This window comes from Hyperolius riggenbachi, chromosome 7, assembly GCF_040937935.1.
Source record: "Hyperolius riggenbachi isolate aHypRig1 chromosome 7, aHypRig1.pri, whole genome shotgun sequence".
Classification (NCBI taxonomy): domain Eukaryota; kingdom Metazoa; phylum Chordata; class Amphibia; order Anura; family Hyperoliidae; genus Hyperolius; species Hyperolius riggenbachi.
The window spans coordinates 242,422,166-242,445,549 of NC_090652.1; the positions used below are offsets into that span (position 1 = coordinate 242,422,166).

Consider the following 23,384-nt stretch of genomic DNA (forward strand, 5'->3'; position numbering starts at 1 on the left):
ATATGTGCAGTAGAGCTATATGCGCACATTTATGCTGAAAATCCAGAATTGATGATCAATGGTAGTGATGCTAACCACAACCTCGTTATTACGAAATACCCGTGATTCATGAGCATTTTTTCACTATCCGCTGCCACGATCCGAATCCGTGATCAAGAATCAATCACGGAATTCAATCACGGATTTGGCCGTGGTTACTAGTATCACGAAAAAATATCTATGATTAAACACGCTGACTTTAGCGGTTAATAGCAAAACCCCCTTACATGATATAAACACCAAATTTGCAGGATATCTTAAGTAGAACAGTGGGAACAAGGGAAATTTTTTTTTCAAAAAGACCTTATACTTTTTGAGAAAATCGATTTTAAAGGTTCAAAGGAAAATAGTATACATTTAAATGCGGTAAATGACCGTTAATGTATTTACCGCATTTACATGTATACTTTTTTCCTTTGAAATTTCCTTCGAACCTTTAAAATCGATTTTCTCAAAAAGTATAAGGTCTTTTTTATTTTTTTCCTCTTGTTCCCACTGTTCTACTTAACATATCCTGCAAATTTGGTGTTTATAGCATGTAAGGGGACTTTTCTACCAACCGCTGAAGTCGGCAGGATTTAACAAATACTTTTTCATTGGAAACTTTAAATTCGATTTTCTCAGAAACTATGAAGTCTTTTTGAATTTTTTTTTAAGTTGTAGCCACTGATTACCTTTATAATCCATGCAATTTTAGTGATTGTAGCATGTATGGGGGCTTTGTTAGTAACGTTAAAGGAAAATCCAGATGAACTGCCCATGAACTCGGATTTTACAGGCAATCTCAACAAAAATCCGAGTCGAATTCGTAAGTCCATTTCAAATCCAGATTGCAATCACGGCTTATCCAGATTTTGATTTCGCCATGGCCAAATTTAGTCGAATCTGTGATTGGGGTAACCGAGCACCACTGATCAATGGTTTATAGCAAGCTCAAATATTGATTGATATTGTGTTATTTTGTTTAGTGTAGGGTTGTTTACCCTCAAGTATAGAGTTTTGTGTATCAGTGTTTAACTACCTGCGGACCGAGCGAGTATGAATCTACGGCGGGCAGGGGGCGCTGCGGTTCTGACCGGACGTAAACTCTACGTCCCATTGACCGCGCGCCCCCGCCCGTCCCCGCCGCTCTGTCCGCTCTGCCCCCGCCGCAATGTGATGCCCTGCCGCCTCTATGACGGCAGAGCACTGTGAGCCGGGCAGGAGCCATTTTCATTGGCTCCTGGCCCTGTCATTCATGTAAGCAACTCCCATTGGCTTACATGGAGTGACAGGGTCAGGAGCCAATGAAAGCGGATCCCTACCGGCGCACAGCGCTCTGCCATCATACCGACGGCAGAGAGAGCAGCCTGCGGCGGGGACAGAGCGGTGTGTCCGGCGGGAGCGACGAATTATTGCGGCGATTCGTCGGGAAGCAGCGGTTTGCTGGACCAGCACCCTCTGGTCCTTAAAGGAATACTATTGATTCACATATTTTTTTCAATTGACACAGGAATTGTTTGGGAAGAGCTGCTAAGTACTGGTGTATACATTTTAGTAGCAACTTCATTGTTTACTGTTATCAAAATACATTCAAACTTTACTGACGCCAAAACTGAGGACTGACTGAGCCATGAGGAGAGGGGAAATTCCCCTCACACTTGATCAGTTAACTCTATGTGTAGCTGTGTGTGTGACAGAGAGAGACAGGACACAGGAGCTGCAGCTGTTGGGAGCTCTGTTTCGGACTGAAGTGTCTGAAGAGAGCAGAGGAAATGTAACTGTTTTTGCTTTCAGATTGTGATGTTTGATATTTGCTTTCTGTAGTCTGATATGCAACTCTGGCTGTGCATTGAAGCAGACACCCCTTCTGCAATTGATTTGTCCCAATATAGCTAAATCCTACCCTCAATAAATTACAGTTTTTGCCACTGATATTTACCATGAAAAGTAGGAAAATGTTTACACAGCTACTTAGACATTATTTGCACACTGTCATTTTAGAACACTTGGGTATCGATAGTATTCCTTTAAGGGGGCAGAGGGGTGCTGGTCCCGAAGGGGTTAAGAACTGATACCTATATTTGGTTTAATGTTTTATAGTACCAGTTGGGAAGCAACTTATCTTTTTATTATGAGGTAGACATACAGTAGTTTCTGTAACACATAGGATGCATCTTTGGCTAGCCAAGGCAGGAAGTAGTTTGCAGATTCTGGTGGTGCAGCAGAAGCTGAAAGGCTAGAAGATGCGTCTCATGATTCCTATGAGACATCTGAAAGTCTATGACAAGCTTAGAGGAGAAACAGCTAAACCACAGCTAACAAATGTGACTTATCTGTTCAAATATGTGGCAGGCCTTATCTGCTTGTCTACAAATTCTTTTCTGTGCATTGTCGGGATATTTTTGGAGCCCAGTCACCAGTTGGCAGTTCTTTCCAGCAAATGCCTGCAGATCACAGAATTTCCCAGTCTGATTCTCCCAGTATGTTCCTTATTCCCAATGTATCTCTTTACATATTCTTGCATTGGGATGGAAGTAGACAAGAACAGAAGCAAGAAGTATACAGATGAAACAAGAAGGGAACAGAAAAGTACAAAGGAATGACAGAAGAAGTTTCTTCCTATTTGTCAATTTAATTTAATTTAATTTAATGTGTGTTTTTTGTAATGTGGGAGTTTTTGCTTTTTAAATGTAGAATATATATATATATATATATATATATATATATATATATATATATATATATATATATACATACATATGAAATAAAGGCACTATGAAGAAAGGGCGCCGGTGGATAACGAATGGCATGGGTGGATAACAATATAGTTATAAACGATAACTTGTTTTCAACTGAGCGTGGAGTGAAGCCGAAACCGTGTAAATGATAAGTATCATTGTAAAACAGGCGGGAAATGAAAATGAAAAGCTATTTCCTTTATAAACCTTTTCATTATTCAATAATACAGCTTAACCTAACCTTACTCTCATACAGAACCCCCCAAGGTGGTGCCTAACCCTATGACCCCCCCTGGTAGTGCCTAACCCTAAGACCAGCCCCCTGGTGGTGTCTAACCCTAATACTACCCTGGTGGTGACTAACCCTAAGACCTCCCCCGGTGGTGCCTACCCCTAAGATTCCCCTGGTGGTTCCTAACCAGCAGCGTGCGCGTCTTATGCGGCAAGAGCCTAGCACTCGTTTTTAAACGGCCCTTAGGCCTATATATATATATATATATATATATATATATAGTGGAATGCGAAAGTTTGGGCAACCTTGTTAATCGTCATGATTTTCCTGTATAAATCATTGGTTGTTACGATAAATATTGTTCCCGTGGCTAGGAATGTTCTGAGCCTGTGTAGAAGAACTGCGCAGGTGCAGAACACACCCAATGATGGTAGAGAGTCGGGGCCCATGTGTGGCTGGGACGCGCATGCGTAGCATGCCACGACTGGCTAAGATGACGGGACATCTACTGGAGGATCCAGGCTGCTTTGGAGAAGGACGAGGGACTGAAGGGGGCTGGAGGAAGCTCCAGATATGTATCATTTTTTTCTATTACAGGTGGTCCCCGGTTAACGAATGAGATAAGGACTGTAGGTTCGTTCTTAACCTGAATCTGTTCTTAAGTCGGAACAATGTGCTATTTCTGTCCCCTGTACCTCTTCTGTGCCTCCAGTGTCCCCCTCTGTGTCACCTCTACCCTCAGTGCCTGTTTATACAAGTTTAAAAGCCATTTTTTCTGAATTTTTTAAAATCGATTTTCTCAAAAACTGCAAGTCCAATTTGAAAAAAATTTGACTTGTTCCCATGGAAACACTGAATCCATGCCATTCGTATCGGCGGGTCGTTCGTAATTCAGGGACTACCTGTAGTTCATCTCAGGTTTTTTTTTTTTAAATAAGCTGTATAAGCTACTGGATGGTATAGGCCAGTTTCACATTGCGAGTTGGCGGTAGCGGTGAGGCCCGGGGTGCAACGCACTGCCATAAATGGGCCTTCAGGGATTCCTCGTTAGTACACGGTAATCCCCGTCTGGCAGCAAGCAAAGCAGGAAGTGATGCTTACTTCCTGTGGCTGAAGCGAACACATCCGGGCATTTTAAAAAGCACGTGTCGCCATACACTTACATTACTTCCGACCCACTGCACACCACCACAGGTCTCCGCAAGGTAACGTAGGTTTGCCCTTGTGTAGGGGATGCGACAAAAACAGCACTTCTGTAAAAATGTTGCACCGTCCTAGTGTGAAAGGGCCTTCAGGATAAATAATGGGCAGTTGCCTACGGCGACTGAGTTGGTTTGAGAACTCAGATGAGGAAACTCTACTCTGTTGGCCGAGTTTGTTAGACCCCCACTAGGTAGAAAACCATACAGCAGTCTTTATGCTCAGTGGTTTCAGTGCATAACGGAAGCTATACGCGGCATGTTAAACACACAGTATATTTATACGAGGGTTAATCATAACTATGCTAACCCTGAATGCATGCGCATTCCTGTAGCAGTAAAGAAATGGCTCCAGTTCTCCATCGGGCAGGGGGAGAATGTGAAACCAGATCTGTAGGTCTCAGAAAAGATGGCTCATGTATCAGTGTTTGCTCGCAGCTGCTGTGCCCTGTCTGACACCAAAACGTAGGCTTATAAAAGCTTTCCTCTTTGCCGGTCCCCTCACTTCTACCATGTAACATGTGAGCAAGCAAAAACATTTCCTCTAACCTGTTAAGTAGCGGCTACATGCAAACTACACTAAATCACTGTCAGTGCATGACTGTTCTTTCGTCTGCGCATGCTGTCTGCGTTCCATTTCCACTTTTATTGTAAGGTTACCATAAACATAGGTTGGTGCTAGACAAGTCTTTTGAAACCGAAAGGACCACTATCATGAAAAATCATAACTTTTAAAATACATGTGTTCACATACTTATAAGAAGTACATTTCTCCCAGATAAAAATGCACTATAAATTACTTTTCTTGTACTGCCGCTTACAGTAGGCAGGAAAAATCTGACAGATCATCATGGGGAGTTCTCAGTATCTCCTTTATTCTTTACAAAAGCAATCCTTGGAAAGGATCTTTACATATATGTCAGCCAGGCTCCCTACTCATTTGCACAATCATTTGGCAGATGGACTAAGCAACTGCTTTTCAGTAAGTGCTTTTAAAAATAAAGAAAAACCTGAGAAACCCCCATGAATAGATGGGCTAAAAAATCCTGTCTGATCTGTCAGATTTTACTGCCTACTTTAACCACTTCAGGATTCTGCGTACGCTTACGTACGCCCCTAAATCCTGAAGTGGATTCCATGGAAACGTTCCATGTCAGTTCACGGAGGGTGTCTCCGTGAACACCCTGCGAGCCGCCGATCGTGGCTCGCAGGGTAAATGTAAACACACGGGGAAGATCTTCCCCGGTGTTTACATATATATGGCGCTGCTGTGCAGCAGCGCCGTAGAGGAGATGGGCGATCCCCGGCCTCTGATTGGCCGGGGATCACCGGCATCTGATAGGCTAAAGCCTATCCCATCAGGCGCAGGACGGAAATCCGTCCTGCGCGCTCGCAAGCGCAAGCAGCCGGCGGCGATCAGACCCCCCCAGCAGGACATCCCCCTAGTGGGGAAAAAAGGGGGGGAGTCTGATCGCCCTGGCTGCTATCTGATCGGTGCTGCGGGCTGGAGAGCCCACGTAGCACCGATCAGAAAAATACCCCCCTGGCACAGAAGTGGTTAAGTGACAGGAACATAGAAGAAAAGTACTGCAATTTCTACTTCATTTTAATCTGGGGGAAAGGTACATCTTATACAGTATGTTTGTAGCTTGTGCGTTTGTTTATTTTCTAGTCTGTTTATCATTGCATTATGCTGATACAGTGCATTAAAGGATACCCGAGGTGAGAGGTATATGGAGGCTGCCGTATTTATTTCCTTTTGAACAATATCATTTGCCTGGCAGTCCTCCTGATTCTGTCTTTCTAATAGTTTTAGCCAAAGACAATGAAAAAGCATGCAGCTGATCAGGTACTCTAACTCAGCTGACTCAGGTTTTACTGGATTAGCCATATGCTTGTTCCAGGGTTTTGACTCAGGCACTACTTATGCTAGAAGTTGAACAGGGCTTCCAGGCAACTGGCATTGTTTACAAGGAAATAAATATGTCTGCCTCCATATCCCTCTCACCTCAGGTTCCCTTTAGAGTTGGACATCAGCTGAGCCACATGTCTGTGTCTCTCTTCTGTTTAAAACAGATGCTCCTGGCTGCATGTTGGCGCTAGTCTGCACTTCCACCACTGAACACTGGTAACATGTACACATACTTATAAGAAGTACATTTCTCCCAGATTAAAATGCACTACTGTATAAATGACTTTTCTCTTATGTTGGTGTCGCCAACATAGCGAAGTGATGGCGCGGGCATAGGGTTTCTGCAGGGGGCAGCAACCCTGTGCCTGTGCCGTCACTTCGTGATGTTCCTGTCACCCGTAGCGCCCTCTTTCATCTAGATGTGTGGCCCTGGTCTGCACGCCTCCTGGTCTGCGCATGTGCGGACACAGGGTGGCTACAGGGGGCTATTAGAAGCTCCAGGTCAGTTAAACTGTTTTCTTTTCTTCTTCTTTAAGTAAGTCTTCGCACTTCCTGATTGCGCCCCAGTGAACGGGAGCACCTTGTGCATGCGCAGAACGGGAAAATCTCTTCTGCGATTGCACAGAGAGAGAATGTGAGAAAACGCGGAAAAGCCGCCGCGTGTGCTAAAAGCAAGGCGGCTGATTCCGCGTCCCATGCGGCGGTTTGCACGCGTAGGCACGCGTCTGGTAGTGTGGAAGAACGCGGAAAAGCCGCCGCATGTTCTAACAGCAAAGCGGCTGTTTCCGCGCCCAAGGTGGCGGTTTGTACGCAGCAGCGTGCCTTTGTAGTGGCTGGGTCTGTTAGTCCACATAGATGGATGGAGAGCTACGCGCGCGCGGGCCAGAAGTCAGGACCTTTATACCAGCAGGGGAAGTGTCAGCTGATCAGGACGATCCCTCGCCCAGGGGTCCACAGGCTACAGGAATATCACCCACAGTCAGGGGTGAATTCCTCAGGAGTCTTAGGCCGCAAGCTCCTCTGGTGGTCTCCACTCAGAGTTGTTACTGTTACAAAACACTCACCCACTCAGGTGTCTAGAGGTTAGACATATCTGATTATTGACGATACTGCAGATCCTCAATAATCGTGTATATCTGTATTCTTGGGGATACTGCAGATCGCCAAGGATCAGATTCTCTCTCTGGTTTCTGACACCGATCGTTACAGAGAAGCTGTGTCTATCTGTGTGTGGATGTGTCTATGTCTGTGCATGCCTGTGTGTGTATATACATAAGCTTGATGTTTTTCTCTTCCTCCTTCCCTGTGTTCCTGCTGTGTATTCCTCTCTATACACAGTCCACTTTTGTATAAAATACTAAAAAATTAAGCAGACAGCTCAAAATCCTGCAGTTTACATTGCAATCTCTAGTAAAACTCCACTTAACGACAGCTCAGGCCATGTGATAATATCTCACACACTTTCCAGTTGTTATCACTTGCATTCCTCTTTGTAAATTAATATCCTGTCTTTAAGTTTAGGATTCAGTAATTAACTTAAAGATTCAGTCGCTAACTTCAGGAATCACTCTTTAACTTAAGTAGATAATTCTTATTTTAAGGGTTTCCTGAGGTAAATTGCTTAGTGAATACTACATGATGTATCATCATGGTGATAACAGTAAAACAGCTTAGAATATTTATTAAAGACAGGAGATAAGCTTAGTGATTTGTGGCTAATGTTTGTAATCCACTGTATCCAACAACCTGAGGGCTCAGGACGCATAATAGCTTGGCCTAGACACCTGAATAACGGTGTTCTTTATACTTTTTCCAAGTTTTGAAGTGATGCAGAGGTGAGGGAAATGTTGAACAGTATATTTGTGTTACACATGTACACATTGCTCCCTTTTAAGATTATATATAGATATTTTGCTGCTTTAAAGGAAGAAGGAGCAGACTGTTGTGTAAGTGGTTTATGAATAAAGACGATGGTGACATGTTAACTGTCTGACTATATAACTGATTTACAGCACTGCAGCGTTCAGGTTTCATGTTCTGTAACATGCTAGGAATACCCACTTTAATAAGTACTCAGCTTCTAAACATAAATGTATCCTGGTTACAAGCAAACATTCAATGCTGAAGCTGTCCATACCGTAGGACAGTGTTGAAGTATAGTATCCTTTAGATGTTCATAGGATGAGGTATTATTCTTTTCTAGATAACTTTCCATGAAAGTACCTAGTGGACTTATGACAACTGCCACTCTGTTCAGTCATTTATAGTTAGAATGAGCAAACATAATGTAATCAAGTTCATGTTATTGTTTTGCACAAATTACTTTGAAACTGGCACCAAAATGAGGATATATTTGATAAGCACTTCATAATATTCCAGTTATTAACCTAATCCTAACCAACCCCATTAATATTTAAGAACCACCACCACTTTTCATGTTTACCCTTTCCTGATGGCCATTTTTACCCTTTAGGCTGCTTACACACAGGGACGTTACAGGCGCACGTTAGTGCGCCTGTAACTCTCCCCAACGCACAGCAATGTAACACAATGTAACACAAGTGGGCTTGTGTAACACAATGTAACTCTGTTCAGTCATTTATAGTTAGAATGAGCAAACATAATGTAATCAAGTTCATCTTATTGTTTTGCACAAATTACTTTGAAACTGGCACCAAAATGAGGATATATTTGATATGCACTTCATAATATTCCAGTTATTCACCTAATCCTAACCAACCCCATTAATATTTAAGAACCACCACCACTTTTCATGTTTACCCTTTCCTGATGGCCATTTTTACCCTTTAGGCTGCTTACACACAGGGACGTTACAGGCGCACGTTAGTGCGCCTGTAACGCTCCCCCAACGCACAGCCCACGTTGCGTTACATGTAACGCTGCACGTTCTCCCGAAAGTGCAGCATGCTACGGCGTTAGAGCGGCTTAAGCCGCGTTAGACTGTCTGCACATGCGCAGTCATGTTGGGGAGGAGCGGAGAGCGGCCAGGCACATGACTAATTAATATTCACTGCACGTTGTGACGTGCAGTGTTTACTTGCTGGAGCGGCCGCTCTGTGCGGTGATTGGCCGGCGGGACCACGTGATGCCGCATGCGCACAAGAGTACGCATCACGGCATCACGGACGCCAGAGTGAGCTGCACACTCACTCTGACATCCACATAGAAGAGCACCAGGCGTCGCGTTAGGTGCATGTTATGCGACCTTAACGTGGCACCTAACGCAACGTCTTAGTGTGCAAGTAGCCTTAATCTACATATGTCAAACTCAAAGCCTGCGGGACGAATGCGGCCCTCCTTGCCATTTTATGTGGCCCTCGAAAGCATACAATGTCCATCATTGTATGCAGCAAAAGAAGGACAGCTCACTGCCTCCCCATCCAGAGGACCACACCATTGACAGTTTTTTTCTGATTGAAACATTGTCAGTTTTAGCTGAAGTGCAGCAATAACCCATGGGACCCCTTCCCCCAAAAAAATTAGCATGGGGTGCCCTCCTTGGATCAAACAATGTGTTCTCTCTTCTGTTCTTCCCAGCTGTCACATGCTCTGTACTTTTATACCTCCTTCTCCTGATCATGTGACATACCTCAGGAGCCAGAGGTATGCAGCATAGAGCATGTGTCTGTCAGGAAGATTGAGATCAGCACTGAAGCTGCTCTAAACTGCTTCACTGGGCAACTCTGCAGTGGGTAAAGGAGTAAGGCCCCCATGGTCGCTGTAGTAACACCACATAGTTTGAGACTGTTCAATAAGTGTTAAATTTTAACTACCTAACGACTGCATCACACCAATGGGCGTGACCACGGCGGCAGCCTTAGGACCGCCTAACACCAATTGGCGTCAAGTCTCTGGGGCCGGCTACTGCAGGAGATTGCGCGCAGGCTGCGCACGCATCTCCTGCTTGGGGGCGATCACCGCTCAGGAGACTGTTAGAAGTACAGCGCTGCGATCCACGGCAGCACTGTACTGGGGACAGCCGTGTGACACGGCTGTCCCCCTGGGGCACTAGAGAGCGATCGGCTCTCATAGGCAGAAGCCTATGAGAGCCGATCGCCAGGATTGGCCAGCTGGAGAGAGGGGTTTGAAAAAACAAACAAACAAGTAAATGTTAAAAAATAATACAAAAATAAAGAAATAAATATTTATTTAAAAAAAAATAAAAAACTGGGGGGCAATCAGACCCCACCAACAGAGAGAAAAAGGGGGGGGGGGTCGATAGTGTGCTGTGTTGTGTGGCCCTGCAGCTTTGCCTTAAAGCTGCAGTGGCCCATTTCAAGAAAAATGGCCTGATCTTTAAGGGGGTTTAGCACTGTGGTCCTCAAGGGGTTAATAAACAGTTTTGCCCGTGATTTAGACTACACCCTTCCATGGGCATCCTTTGGTGCCAACTTCAGTTATGTACTGTCAAGTGCTGAGTGACAACGAAACAAAGCACCCCTGGCCAAAAAGTTCTGCAGGTTAATAAGTACATAGCTAAAGCACTGTACATAAACTAACACTGCCAGAAAATCCTATTTCGCCAAAACTGCTCTCCACAAAATGTCCCTATTCCTTCCTTCCGTAAACCTGGAAACTGGCACTTCAAAAACAAAAAAGTATCTAATAGTTGCTTAAAACTGTTCTGGCTTTTCACATGTCACTAAAGGGTTGTGCTAAAAAAGTTGGGTAAAAAAAAAGGGCTAAAAAAACAACCATGAAATATTTTTCTAAAACCGGCACATAAATGGATAGACATCCAGGCTATTATACGCTGGCCTATATCAATCCCTGTACACCCTCCTCCTACATGTGTAACTTATAAGGCTCCAAATCAGCAGACTATTATAGCATGCCCGGATAATAGTCTGGCTAGGCCAGTGATCTGCAAACTTGACTCTCCAGCTGTTAAAGGAACTACAAGCCCCACAATGCACTGCATGAGTCTGACAGCCACAGTCATGATTCATAAAGGCAAATGCATTGTGGGACTTGTAGTTCCTTAACAGCTGGAGAGCCAAGTTTGCAGATCACAGTGTTCCAAGGTGCAAGATTAGTAAAACAATAGAATAAAGTGGACTCCGCTCAACCTCCACTCACCGAGACAGTGCAGGAGCCAGGCGACTCAGACCCAAACGACAGGCAGAAAAAGGGGGAAAACTCTGAACAATGTCCACAGCAAGATGTAAAATTCCAATTTTTAATGAATCAGGTAAAACCAACACAGTGGGACATTAGTAAAACAATAGTAATACTAACTGTGCACTGTTATGGCAAAAAAAGACATGGGCCCCACAATAAATCCAAGTATAAGAAGGACATCCATGGCTATAATTACTAGGTAATTCTGATCAATGTTGATCCAGGGATTTTATTTGATTGCTATTTGAAGTTGGGAAGGTTTTCTTTTCACTCTTAAGGCTAATTGGTCTAAGCCTTGTAATGTGATATTTAATTGAAAATGAGATAAGATGAAATTAGGTATTTGCTAAAAGTGGCAGCTGGGGGCAGCTGCACACCATAAAAGGCGGAATGCTATTCCTAGGACTTAATTTTGACACAGTGGTACGCATTGCATCCTGGCAATATTATTGCCCACAATGTTAATTGGTAAAAATAGTGTGCTACGGCTAAGACGACTGGCAAGCAGCGGCACAATAGTTACGAGTGATTGGTAAGAGTACGGCTTCCAGCACCCAAATTATACACTGAGCACCGCTATAGCTGCATATAACATTGTAATTCATTGCAATCCACACTGCGCCCGTATCACCAGCAAGTCACCGGCAACCAAATAACCAGTTTTGCCTGTGCCTTACAGCTAATGGGAGCCTAAACCCCCCCTTCCCCAAACAAACAGATACTTATCTAAGGAGAGGGAACACTCTGGGTCCTATAGAGCCTTCCTGCTCCTCTCACGGATCCCTCATTCCAGCTATATTACCCCGTTTGAATCCACCACCGCGGGGGGCTTCGGAAGTCTTTGGGAGCTCGAGTGCTTCCCAACATGGGCGGCTCTGTACTGTGCATGGATGAGCGCGCAGGGGGGCACGCTAGCGCAGTACAGAGCCGCCCATCTTCCAGACTTGGGTTCCCAAAGACTTCTGAAGCATCCTGTGGCGACAGAGAGTAGTATTCGACCAATTCGTCGGATGCTTCTACCAGGGGAGCCAGCGCTAAAACGCGGGGAGCGTTAGAGGAGCGAGTAGGCTCTACAGGACCCAGAGCCTTCCCTCTTCTTAAGTGTTTGTTTGTTTGTTTTTATATATATTCCCATTAGCTTAAAGAATGATCAATCCCAAAAGATGATTGTGATGATTAAGCTACAGTGTAATGTGATTTTTGTGGAGTTACAGGGTAAAATGGCAGACAGAATGACAATAAATAGGATTAGTGTGGCAGACTTAAAAACCATTTGTATTTAGAGAAACGTGATGTGAATGGATGCTTTAGACTAAAAATTACCTTTCAAAACTCGTATCATTTAAAAAGAACTGTCTACCCTTTTTTCAGCTAAAAGAGTCATTTAAGGATCTGAAGAAAAAATTTAACAACTTGAAATTTAACTACACAAAGAAGGCTGATAAAGGAAGGAACCTAAAAGTAATTAAGAACCAGATCCAGCAAGTTGAGATGTATACAGAAAAAATGCAGGTAAGTGCCGTGAAATGGATGCTAAATCTTTACAGTTTCATATCGGTAATTTTAATGAATCCAAAATTGTTCAAATGCCGTCTCAGGAGGAAGAAAGCAAAGTGTTTTCTTTGCTATTCCATTCAATTTGGAAACTGAAAATTATAGGCAATAAAATGTACTCAGGCAAGTATAACACCACAATTAAATTGTCTATCAGGTAAACAATGAAGATGAGCCGACTTCACGGTGTGCATAGAAAGGAACATTAAATCTCCTCTAGACAGGTTCTGCATTATTATTATTTCCTGCCATAGTTCAAAAACAAACTGAACAGTTAGGGCTGTGTTTAGATGGAAAATGATTTCAAATGACATGAAAAAAATGTTCAATACTTTATTGTTACTACAATTAATGCTTTTATCACTTATTCAGTGTGACAGATGCCAGGTAGACGTCAGCCATAATGGCAGGGCCGGATTTAGCACTAGGTACACTAGGCAAAAGCATAGAGGCATCAATGTGCTGAGCGATGGTTTGCGAACTCACACTCACCACCATCCTAGAGCATCTATCCCTGGAGCATAGAAAGCTAAATAGTGGACTAGATGGGACTGCCCCTTTAGCTCTCCATGCCTGGAGGGTGCAGTGATAAGCAAAATTGCCAATATTCTCTTTACATTAATTTTCGACTTTCAAGCGAAAATGCCATCGAAAATCATCTTGATTTAAATTTGTGATTTTTCACTCTAAAATAAATGATTTTTCGTGTTTTCACGAACTTCCGACCGACCTCTAGGCTTTTGCCAATTTTTGTGCATTTTTGCAGTAAAAAATAATGTTTTTGTGAATTTTCGCCATATTGCGAAAACACACTGTTTTTTCGTGAAAGTTTTCTCCAAATTGAAAATGCCATTTTGGCAACTTTGGCGAAAATTTGCAAGCAACACTGTAGTTGACCTCAGTGCGGCTCCAGGATGATAAGCGCAGGCATGTTCAGCGGAGAAAGGGAAGGAATGGTAATGGCTAGACCTGCCAGGGAATAGAACAACGAACACACTAGCAGTATGCAAAAAATATGGAAAGGGGATTGAGGCTTAGTGCACACCAGAGCGGTTCGGCTGCGTTTTGCGATCCACTTGCGGCTGCGGATACGCTTGGTCAATGTATCTCAATGGGGTGGGTCACACCAGAGCGGGAGGCGTTTTACAGAAACGCATACTCCCGGGATGAGGCATTTTTTGGATTGTGGATGCGTTTCTGCCTCAATGTTAACTATAGGAAAAACGCAAAACGCTCTGAAAAACGGCAGTTCAGAGCGGTTTTGCAAGCGTTTTTGTTAAAAAAACGCTTCACAAAACCGCAAAATGCTAGCTGAAATGCTACAGAAAAATAAGAAAAAGCGTTTCAAAATCTGCTAGCATTTTGCGCATCTGCTAGCGGTTTTTGGTGTGCACCAGGCCTGAGTGCCCTCTATAATTAAGGCCAGGTGAGGTAAATAGTAAGGTATACAGATTGTATACTCACAGCGTGGGTTACCAAGTAGGCAAGAACTTATCAGGCTGGAGGGGAGACAAACAATACCCATCCCCTCAAGGTTTTAAGATGTTGCTGATTGTCTGTAGATGGGTAGGAGAAAAAGGGGATAGACCCCAACACCAATGATGGACTCGAAATGTTATACGTAGTAGGAACAGAGGCGCTAAAAGGATAAAACATACAATATGTTTATTAACAGGTTAAAAACAAGGGGAAGTAACACTTACCTCCCCATTGAAGATTCAGTAAGATATTATCATCAAAAAAAGTTTTAATACGACTTAGAGTACTTATTTAAGTACTTATTAAGGTTAGGCGTCAGTGGGGTAGGTCTTTTAAGTTTAGGCATTGCTGGGTAGGTCTTAAAGTGGACCAGAACTCTTGCACAGGACACAAGGAAAACAGAAAGAAATGCACCCTGTGTGTTTTTAGAGAGTAGAGCCTGTTTAATTCCCCTCATCTTCAAGTAATCACAAGTGTAATTTGATTTCTCAGCTGTGTCAGCATGGAAATTCGGCATTCCTCGGCAGATAAAGCTTAAATAGCTTAGCTTTGTTAACCCTTAGTCTGCTTCCATGAAATCAGAAAGTAGACACACTGCAGATTTATTGCAGGGGTTCTGTAAGCTGTAACAAAGAAAGGTATTTCTTTAAAGGTTAAGTTGTTGCTTATCTTTTAGGGCAGAGAGGATGTCCTGAGTTCAGGGCCGCTTTAAGGTTAGGTGTCAGTGTGTGTGTGTGGGGGGGGGGGGGGGGTGTCTTTTAAGGTTATGTGTCAGTGGGGGTTTCTTAAGGTTAGGCAGTCATGGGGAGGTCAGTTAGGGTTAGGCATCAGAGGGTGTGGGTTAAGGTTAGGCATCGGCAGGGGTGAGGCCTCGGAGAAGGATGGTTAGGGTTAGGCATTGGAGAGGGGTGGTTAGAGTTAGGAGTAAGGCATCAGTACAGGGTTCTGTGTAAGAATAGGCTTAGGTTCAGCTGTAGTAAAATAGTGGTATCAAAAAGGAATTTGCACAGCAAAAAAGTAGAATGTCTGTTAACTTACTGATATTCTACTAGCGGTTATTTCGGGCACCCAAATTTCCGGCTGCAATTTTTGCATGCATGCTTATTTTCTCTACGGAAGGGATAAAACACGTGCTCTTAATCACTGGAAGTGCTGTGGAGTTAGAACATTTCTGTGCTTAGGGGCTCACATCATCCTTTTTTGTGGGTCATCCTATTTTCTATTGAGAGATGCAGCAAGTATTTAGCATTGCATTGACTTGTTTTCAGCAAGGACTTTACGTACGACTACTCCTGGTGAGGCACAAATGTGTTCAGGGATGAACAGAGATCTGTGACTCATTTTTGGTGATTATTTTGGCTTTGTTTTGCCAGTGTAAGAAGAAAGGCATCCAAGTGGCATTTTATGCCAGCCTGTGCTGATAAAGGCTGTCTCACATTTGTTTCCTATCTTTCCACTAAATGTGATAACAGAAGTGTTAGCCACTGATAAAAGAAGAAAAACCAAAAACAGAGCTATTAATTTAAGTTAAAGTGATATTAACCATGGCTCATTTGGTCTAATACTTGGTGTTCCCTTTGGCTTTGAGGAACTGAATGGTCCAGTACACATGTGGGTGCTAAGCTGCCAGGCCTGGGCAGGAAACTCTTTTGGTTCCTGTGTGAACACATTCTTATGCAGTGGCTTAGCTAAGAAGTGTTTGGCCCCAGTGCAAGCTTTACATTGGCCCCTCCAAGCACTCTATATATAACAATTGATATGGTGCAGCTGCCAAGGACTGCTACAGTATTAGAGGTGTAAACAGGGGATGGGGAACAGTTTGTTAATGATTACTACTATTCAAAGCATGCATCTATAGAAGTGATGATTACCAGCACAGGACCAATAAAGTACTAACAATGCCATTGAGGAAGGGTCCCTAGGGGCCCCTCTGGCCAAAGGGCCCCGGTAAGAGTCGCAGCCTCGGCATCCCCTATAGTTACACTACTGCTCTTATGATCTCTTCAGCAGGTCAAAGGGCTAACTGAAAAACGTTTTCAGTTAAGTGTAATCTTTAAGCCTTTTCAGTTTGGTATAGCATTCTACCATGTTTTAACCATTTGAGGACCCACCCTTTACCCCCCCTTAAGGACCAGCGCTGTTTGAAGGGATCTGTGCTGGGTGGGCTCTGCAGCCCCCAGCACAGATCAGAGGGCACGCAGAGCGATCAGATCGCCCCCCTTTTATCCCCCCTATGGGGATGATGTGCAGGGGGGGTCTGATCGCTCCTGCGTGCAGGCTAGTTGCGGGGGGGGGCACCTCAAAGCCCCCCTCCGCGGCGACATTCTCCCCCTCCCTCTCCTACCTCTCCCTCCCGGTGATCCGGGCTGCACAGGACGCTATCCGTCCTGTGCAGCCAGTGACAGGACGTCCCCTGTCACATGGAGGCGATCCCCGGCCGCTGATTGGCCGGGGATCGCCGATCTGCCTTACGGCGCTGCTGCGCAGCAGCGCCGTACAATGTAAACAAAGCGGATTATTTCCGCTTGTGTTTACATTTAGCCTGCGAGCCGCCATCGGCGGCCCGCAGGCTATTCACGGAGCCCCCCGCCGTGATTTGACAGGAAGCAGCCGCTCGCGCGAGCGACTGCTTCCTAATTAATCAGCCTGCAGCTGGCGACGCAGTACTGCGTCGCTGGTCCTGCAGCTGCCACTTTGCCGACGCGCGGTATGAGTGCGCGGTCGGCAAGTGGTTAATTGCCATTTACAGTTGAAAATATTACCTTCCAGATTTAAATATACCCAGCAAAACAACAAATTGAAGTCTTGATCCTTCCCCCATGGTTTCAAAAACATTTCTTGTTATTTTCAGCACTGCGGGGTGTGGGTAGGAACCCCAAGACAGTAACAGAAGTGCTGTTGCTATTTTTACCTTGTTCTAACTTCTAACTCCCTCCTACCATCTTGTTATACTGAAGATTTGATGTTAGAGTGGCTGGTCCTCATTTCAAGAGAAAGTGTCATTGTTAAGGAATGGGTACCAAGATAATCTGGGGGATAAAGTGATGGGAAGAACCACAACAACAAAACTATTAAGTCTTAAAGGGAAGATTCAGGGAGGGGATTAAAAAAATAAAAATATATTTCCACTTACCTGGGGCTTCCTCCAGCCCGTGGCAGGCAGGAGGTGCCCTCGCCACCGCTCCGCAGGCTCCTGGTGGTCTCCGGTGCCCGACCTGGCCAGGCCGGCTGCCAGGTCGGGCTCTTCTGCGCTCCATTTCCTGGCACTTCTGCGTCCCACGCCGGCGCGCTGACGTCATCGGACGTCCGCCGGGCTGTACTGCGCATGCGCAGAACTACTGCGCCTGCGCAGTACAGCCCGGCGGACGTCCGATGACGTCAGCGCGCCGGTGTGGGACGCAGAAGTGCCAGGAAATGGAGCGCAGAAGAGCCCGGCCAGGTCGGGTCGGGCATCGGAGACCACCGGGAGCCTGCGGAGCGGCGGCAAGGGCACCTCCTGCCTGCCACGGGCTAGAGGAAGCCCCAGGTAAGTGGAAATTTATTTTTATTTTTTTAATCCCCTCCCTGAACCTTCCCTTTAAGGTTCATACACTCATTTAATTTTGATTGACCAGACACTGGTCAATTTTACTACCTCCATGTAGTATGAGGGACAACAAATTTTGTATACTATGAACGGATTGTGCAGGTAAGCTCTCATATGACATTGAAGTGGTAAATTTGGCCAATTGTTGGGTGTGTGTGCGCACCCTTAAATAGAATCAGAGATGAGTCAAGTGGGCATTTTTTTTACTTACCCGGGGCCTCCTCTATCCCCATAAGCATGGATGTGTCCCTTGCTGTCCACCTGAGTGCCTCCTTTAAGCTGCAATCTCCCCTGGTATTCGGCTCAGTGACGTCAGAGGGGGGCATTCTGCACATGTGCGAACTTTCTGCGCAAGCGCAGAAGACCCTGGCTGACGTCACTCAGTCAGTCTGAGCTCGACTGAGCCGAGTAATATTGCGGCTGAATGGAGGATTCCATGAGGACTGTGGGAGGACGGCGATGGACGCATCCATGCTTATGGGGTTGGAGGAAGCCCCGGGTGTAACGATCGGTGTCAGCTCGCAGAGAGAATCTGATTATTGGTGATCTGCAGTATCACCAAGAATACAGATCTATACCTGATTATGGATGATCTGCAGAATCACCAATAATACAGATATAGTGCTAACCTCTGGACACCTCTAAATATATATGTTGAGTGTTTGGTGCAACAGTATGACTTTGAGTAACCCACCTGAGGAGCAGGTACAGGAAGTACTGCTATAGAGAGTACAGAAACCTTCCAGCAGCCTGAGACTCTCCAAGGGGCAGGGCCGGCCCTAGACTATTTGCCGCCTGAGGCAAAAAAAAAATTTCCGCCGCCACCCCCCCCCAGGTGGGGGGCGCGCTCTGGGGGGCCGCCGAGCTGGAGGGGTAGCTGGCAGGACGGGGGTATTGGGCCTAGCGGCGGGGAGGGGGTCGTACCCCCCCCCCCCTCCCTCGCCTGGGTCCCCCGAACTGCGCTACCCTCCAGCCTTAAATACAAGCAGCCGCTATGTGTAAGAGGCACGGGCGGGGAGGACTCACCTCTTCCTCGTTCCAAGCGTGCGCTCCACTGACGTCACTTCCTGCAGCGTTGCAGGAAGTGACGTCAGTGGAGCGCACGCTTGGAACGAGGAAGAGGTGAGTCCTCCCCGCCCGTGCCTCTTACACATAGCGGCTGATTGTATTTAAGGCTGGAGGGGAGCAGAGCACGGGGGACCCAGGCGAGGGAGGGGGGGGTCCGACCCCCCTCCCCGCCGCTAGGCCCAATACCCTTGTCCTGCCAGCTACCCCTCCAGCTCGGCGGCCGGCCCCCCGCACCCACGGACGGGCGGGTGCCGCCCCTGGAATTTTGTCGCCTGAGGCAAAAGTTTCACCCCGCCTCATGAGCGGGCCGGCCCTGCCAAGGGGTGGAGTCAGGCTGAAGGTAGGAAGAACCAGAGAGTGAGTGACACCTAAAGGTGGATGTCACTGACTGATCTGGAGATTATCTCTTTAGTGGAGAGAGATAGCTCTCGAGGTCGGGCAAGCCAGGTCAGCAACACACGGACAGACAAAGTACAAAGACAGAAGGCTGATTCGGTATCCAGGGCAGGCAGGGTTTGGCAACGGGATATCAGATATGCGTGGTATAGAATCAGAAAGCAGAGGGATAGTCAAGAAAGCAACAGGTCATAACAATTATCAAACAATGCCTCTTGGGTGTGAGGTCCGTGGTCTCTACACCCTGGAACTAGTCTGATGTATAACAGAATGATAACACATGTTCCCTAGTCTTGGGTGTGAGGTCCGTGGTCTCTACACCCTGGAACTAGTCTGAAGTATAACAGAATGATAACACAAGTAATCTGGCTCAGTGTGAATTCCCAGGTCCTCCTGGTACAAACACACTGTTGGATCTGACTAAGGTCTGAGTGCTTCCACGTAGTGATCGCAACGGCAGACAATTTGAGAGTGGCCAACAGTAACCATATATAGATCAGTGCTCTCTGGTGCCACCCTAAAGTGATCAACCAATGATCACCAGCTCTGAGGTCAGCTGACCGGCCTAGTCAGCTGATCCCCCCTTGGCCATCATAAAAGTTCTGCCTTTCAGCGCGTGCGCGTGTATTCCTAAACCTATGTGAACTAACGGGCTCAGCCACCCCAGCTGCACGCTGCTGCGTGCAAACCGCCGCGCTGGATGTGGAACCAGCCGCCCCGCCAGCAATACATGCGGCGGCTTTTCCGCGTTCTGCCATGTCACTAGGTGCACGCTTCCGCCGCCTTGCTGCTAGTACACGCGGCGGCTTCTCCGTGTTTTCTCACACCGGGTAAGTGAAAAAATGCCCAGTTGACTCATCTCTGAGTCTCTTTAAGCCTGGTACGCACCTTCAATTTTGATTCGCCAAAGACTGGCCATTTTTACCACCTCCATATAGTATGATGGTCAGTTTTAAGTACTATGAACAGATTGTGTAGGTAAGCTCTCAAATCACATGGAGGTGTCAAAATGAGTCAGTGATTGGCCAATCAAAATTGAAGGTGTGCAACAGCCTTACTATACTAATAGAGAGTTATAGATCTGACTGTGCTATTGTCAAATTTCAAAACAGTTTTCACCTGAGTGGATTGGAAAGAGGAAAGGTTTAACAGAGTAACAGCACCAATACTTTTACTAAATCTTTTATTTTAGTAACTAGTAGTAGACTTACAGTACATACTTGGTTTCACCACAAGGTCCCTTTAATAAATGTTTTAAATGCAATTTATTGGCAATTGTATATATTAAAGTGGTACTGTAGCGAAAAGGGGAACACATTAATCAATACATTGCAAGTGAGAAGTTAAAAAATAGAAGAGCGATCAAGAAATGATTAATATTCGCCAGCAAGTTGTTCGTATTATTTGATCCACAATCACCCTGCACATAACCATCTTTACTACTGGCAGACATGAAAAAAAAAACCAGACAGCACCAACTGCCATTATCTATAACCACACCCCCTAACAGTGCAATGGGCTAAAAGTTTTTTTTTTTTTAATATACAGTACATATACACAGAGGGAGATAATGGTTACTTAGCAGTTGAAAACAGCTGTTATTTTCCACAATGCAACAAGGTTCACAAACAGAAAACTGTCAGGACCTAGGTGCTGACATTACACTGTGGGAGGGGTTATACCACAATATCAGCCATACAGACCCCCCTGATGATCTATTCGAGAAAAGGTAAACATTTCACACGGGAAAAGGGGTATCAGCTAATGATTGGGATGAAGTTCAATCCTTGGTTACAGTTCCTCTTTTAATAGCTATTATTATCATAATACATTTATTATATTAGGTTTACTTGATGGTTTTATTTGTACTTCTAGGTTTTAAGGAAGAAGATGGAACTTTTAGAAAAGAAGGCGAGCAAAGATCCCCATAAAACAGATCATGTTCAGGAAGCCTTTGTTGAGCTGCAGAAACACATTCTAGATTTTAATGTAGTGATGAACGATTACAAAGTCTACCTTGAAATGGCTGAAGACCTGCACCAAATAATGGAGGAGGTGATTAATGGGCCACGTTGGGCTGGTTTTGAAATGTTCCAATTCTCATTAAGTTCTTAACTGCATGATACGAATAAGTGTGGGTAGACATTGCTATGTTTGTTAAAGAACTTGATATGTCTTTCAGGGTGTACCTTTGCTCAGGCCAGATTTACCAATAGACCAGGGGCGTAATTAGAAACCACTGGGCTCCCCTGCAAAACCTTGGATGGGCCCCCATCCAATACCTTACCCCCCCCCCCCCCTCCCTCCAGAAACAGAAAGCAGGCAGGCATCCCCTTCTCCCAAAACAGCAATCAGGCAGAAAGGCACAACCCCCCTGTCCCAAAACAGAAATCTGTCAGGCTCCCCCCCCCAAAAAAAAAACATTACAGAGACATGCAGGTGCTTACTCCTCCCCCCCCCACTCCCCAAAACAGAAATCAGATAGCAGGCAGACAGGCATCACCCCAGTCCCAAAACAGAAATCTGTCAGGCCCCCCCCCCCATTACAGAGACATGCAGGTGCTTACCCCCCCCCCCCCCCACCCCACTCCACAAAACAGAAATCAGATAGCAGGCAGACAGGCATCACCCCAGTCCCAAAACAGAAATCTGGCAGGTGACCCCCCCCCCCCCCACACACACACACACCTCCCCCCCAAAAAAAAAACATTTCAGAGACATGCAGGCTCTCACTTCTCTCCCCACCCCCCTCCTCCAAAAACACAAATCAGCAGGATTACCATAAAAAAATTATATACTAATAACTCCAGCCCTGTCCCTCTAATTCGGCTCAGCCTCAGCTGTTAAGTCCGCTCCTCAGACACAGCCGCAGCTGCAGGCAGGCCTCCTGCGTGCTTGAGGGGGCGGGGTAAGGGAGCAGGACTCAGACTGGTAAGAAGTCTGCCGGCTGCCGCCCAAGTTTTAGTGCCTGCCAAATGAAAGGGAAAAAAAGTCTGTTTTCAACAGCTGCCTGATCGTTAATGCATACGAACGGGCAACGGGGGGCCCCTTTAGGCTTCTGGGCCTCCCTGCGGCTGCATCCCCAGCAGGGCTGATTGCTATGCCCCTGCAATAGACACAGTAGGCACATGGCGTACATATTGTAATGTCGCCAGTGAGCTGGTCGCAGGGTGCTGGTTCTAAACAGGCCTCAGTAGATACACTTTTAACATGGTTAGAAAAACAAGAGTGAAAGAAACCGAGAGCCCAATCTGGGGTAGTAATTTTGACAAAAATGGAATTATAGTGGAATAAAAGTTATACTCACAAGTCAGGGTTACCACATAGGCAACCACTGAGACTGCAGGTGGGGAGAATTGTCACCTGACCCCACTCAGGTTTAAAAAGTCGCTCTCTATAGATAGGAAGAAATGGGGATACACCCCTCCACCAAGGGTGGACTGAGATATAGAATAACAGGGATATAAGAGGCGCCAAACAAGTATAAAATAGGTTAAAAACTGTCTAAAAGGAGGGAAATGGGTGGATTCACCTCCCCCAGATACAAAAATGACCAGGCTAATTCTAACAGAGGCGCTCTGGCCATATACTGACCTGGATGTGTATTCTCCTTGTTATATTGCCTGATGAAGCGGGATGTTGGCCCGTGAAACGCGTTGCATCACTATTGGAGAATTTTTTAAATAAATATATTTATAGATCTTACGGCTGAATTAGCCTGGTCATTTTTGTATCTGGGGGAGGTGAATCCACCCATTTCCCTCCTTTTAGACAGTTTTAACCTATTTTATACTTGTTTGGCACCTCTATTATCCCTGTTATTCTATACTTTTAACATGGTGCACATGTAGTGGTTTTTATGTGGTTCTTCTTCTTACAGCACACCTGAACAGAGCTAAAATGTTGCAAACCACTTGTAGTGTCTTGTGCTGCTACCTACGGACACCTATTGATACCTCTGGAAAGGTGTTTGTTTGCACCTAGGTTCCCTCATTCTGCACAGTAGTGAACGATCCTCTGACTGGATCCCAGTCACTCTGGTCCATGCACGAGCTCA

The 23,384-nt window shown here is 45.5% G+C and overlaps 1 protein-coding gene across 1 annotated transcript in view; it reads left to right on the plus strand.

Moving 5' to 3' along the window:
- The window catches only part of CCDC141 (coiled-coil domain containing 141), a 268,731-nt gene that overhangs the window by 202,115 nt on the left and 43,232 nt on the right, over positions 1-23,384 (plus strand). Inside the window, exons 18-19 of the mRNA XM_068247372.1 lie at positions 12,616-12,756; positions 21,203-21,382. Coding sequence (XP_068103473.1) covers positions 12,616-12,756; positions 21,203-21,382 — 321 coding nt within the window. The remainder of the gene's footprint in view (positions 1-12,615; positions 12,757-21,202; positions 21,383-23,384) is intronic.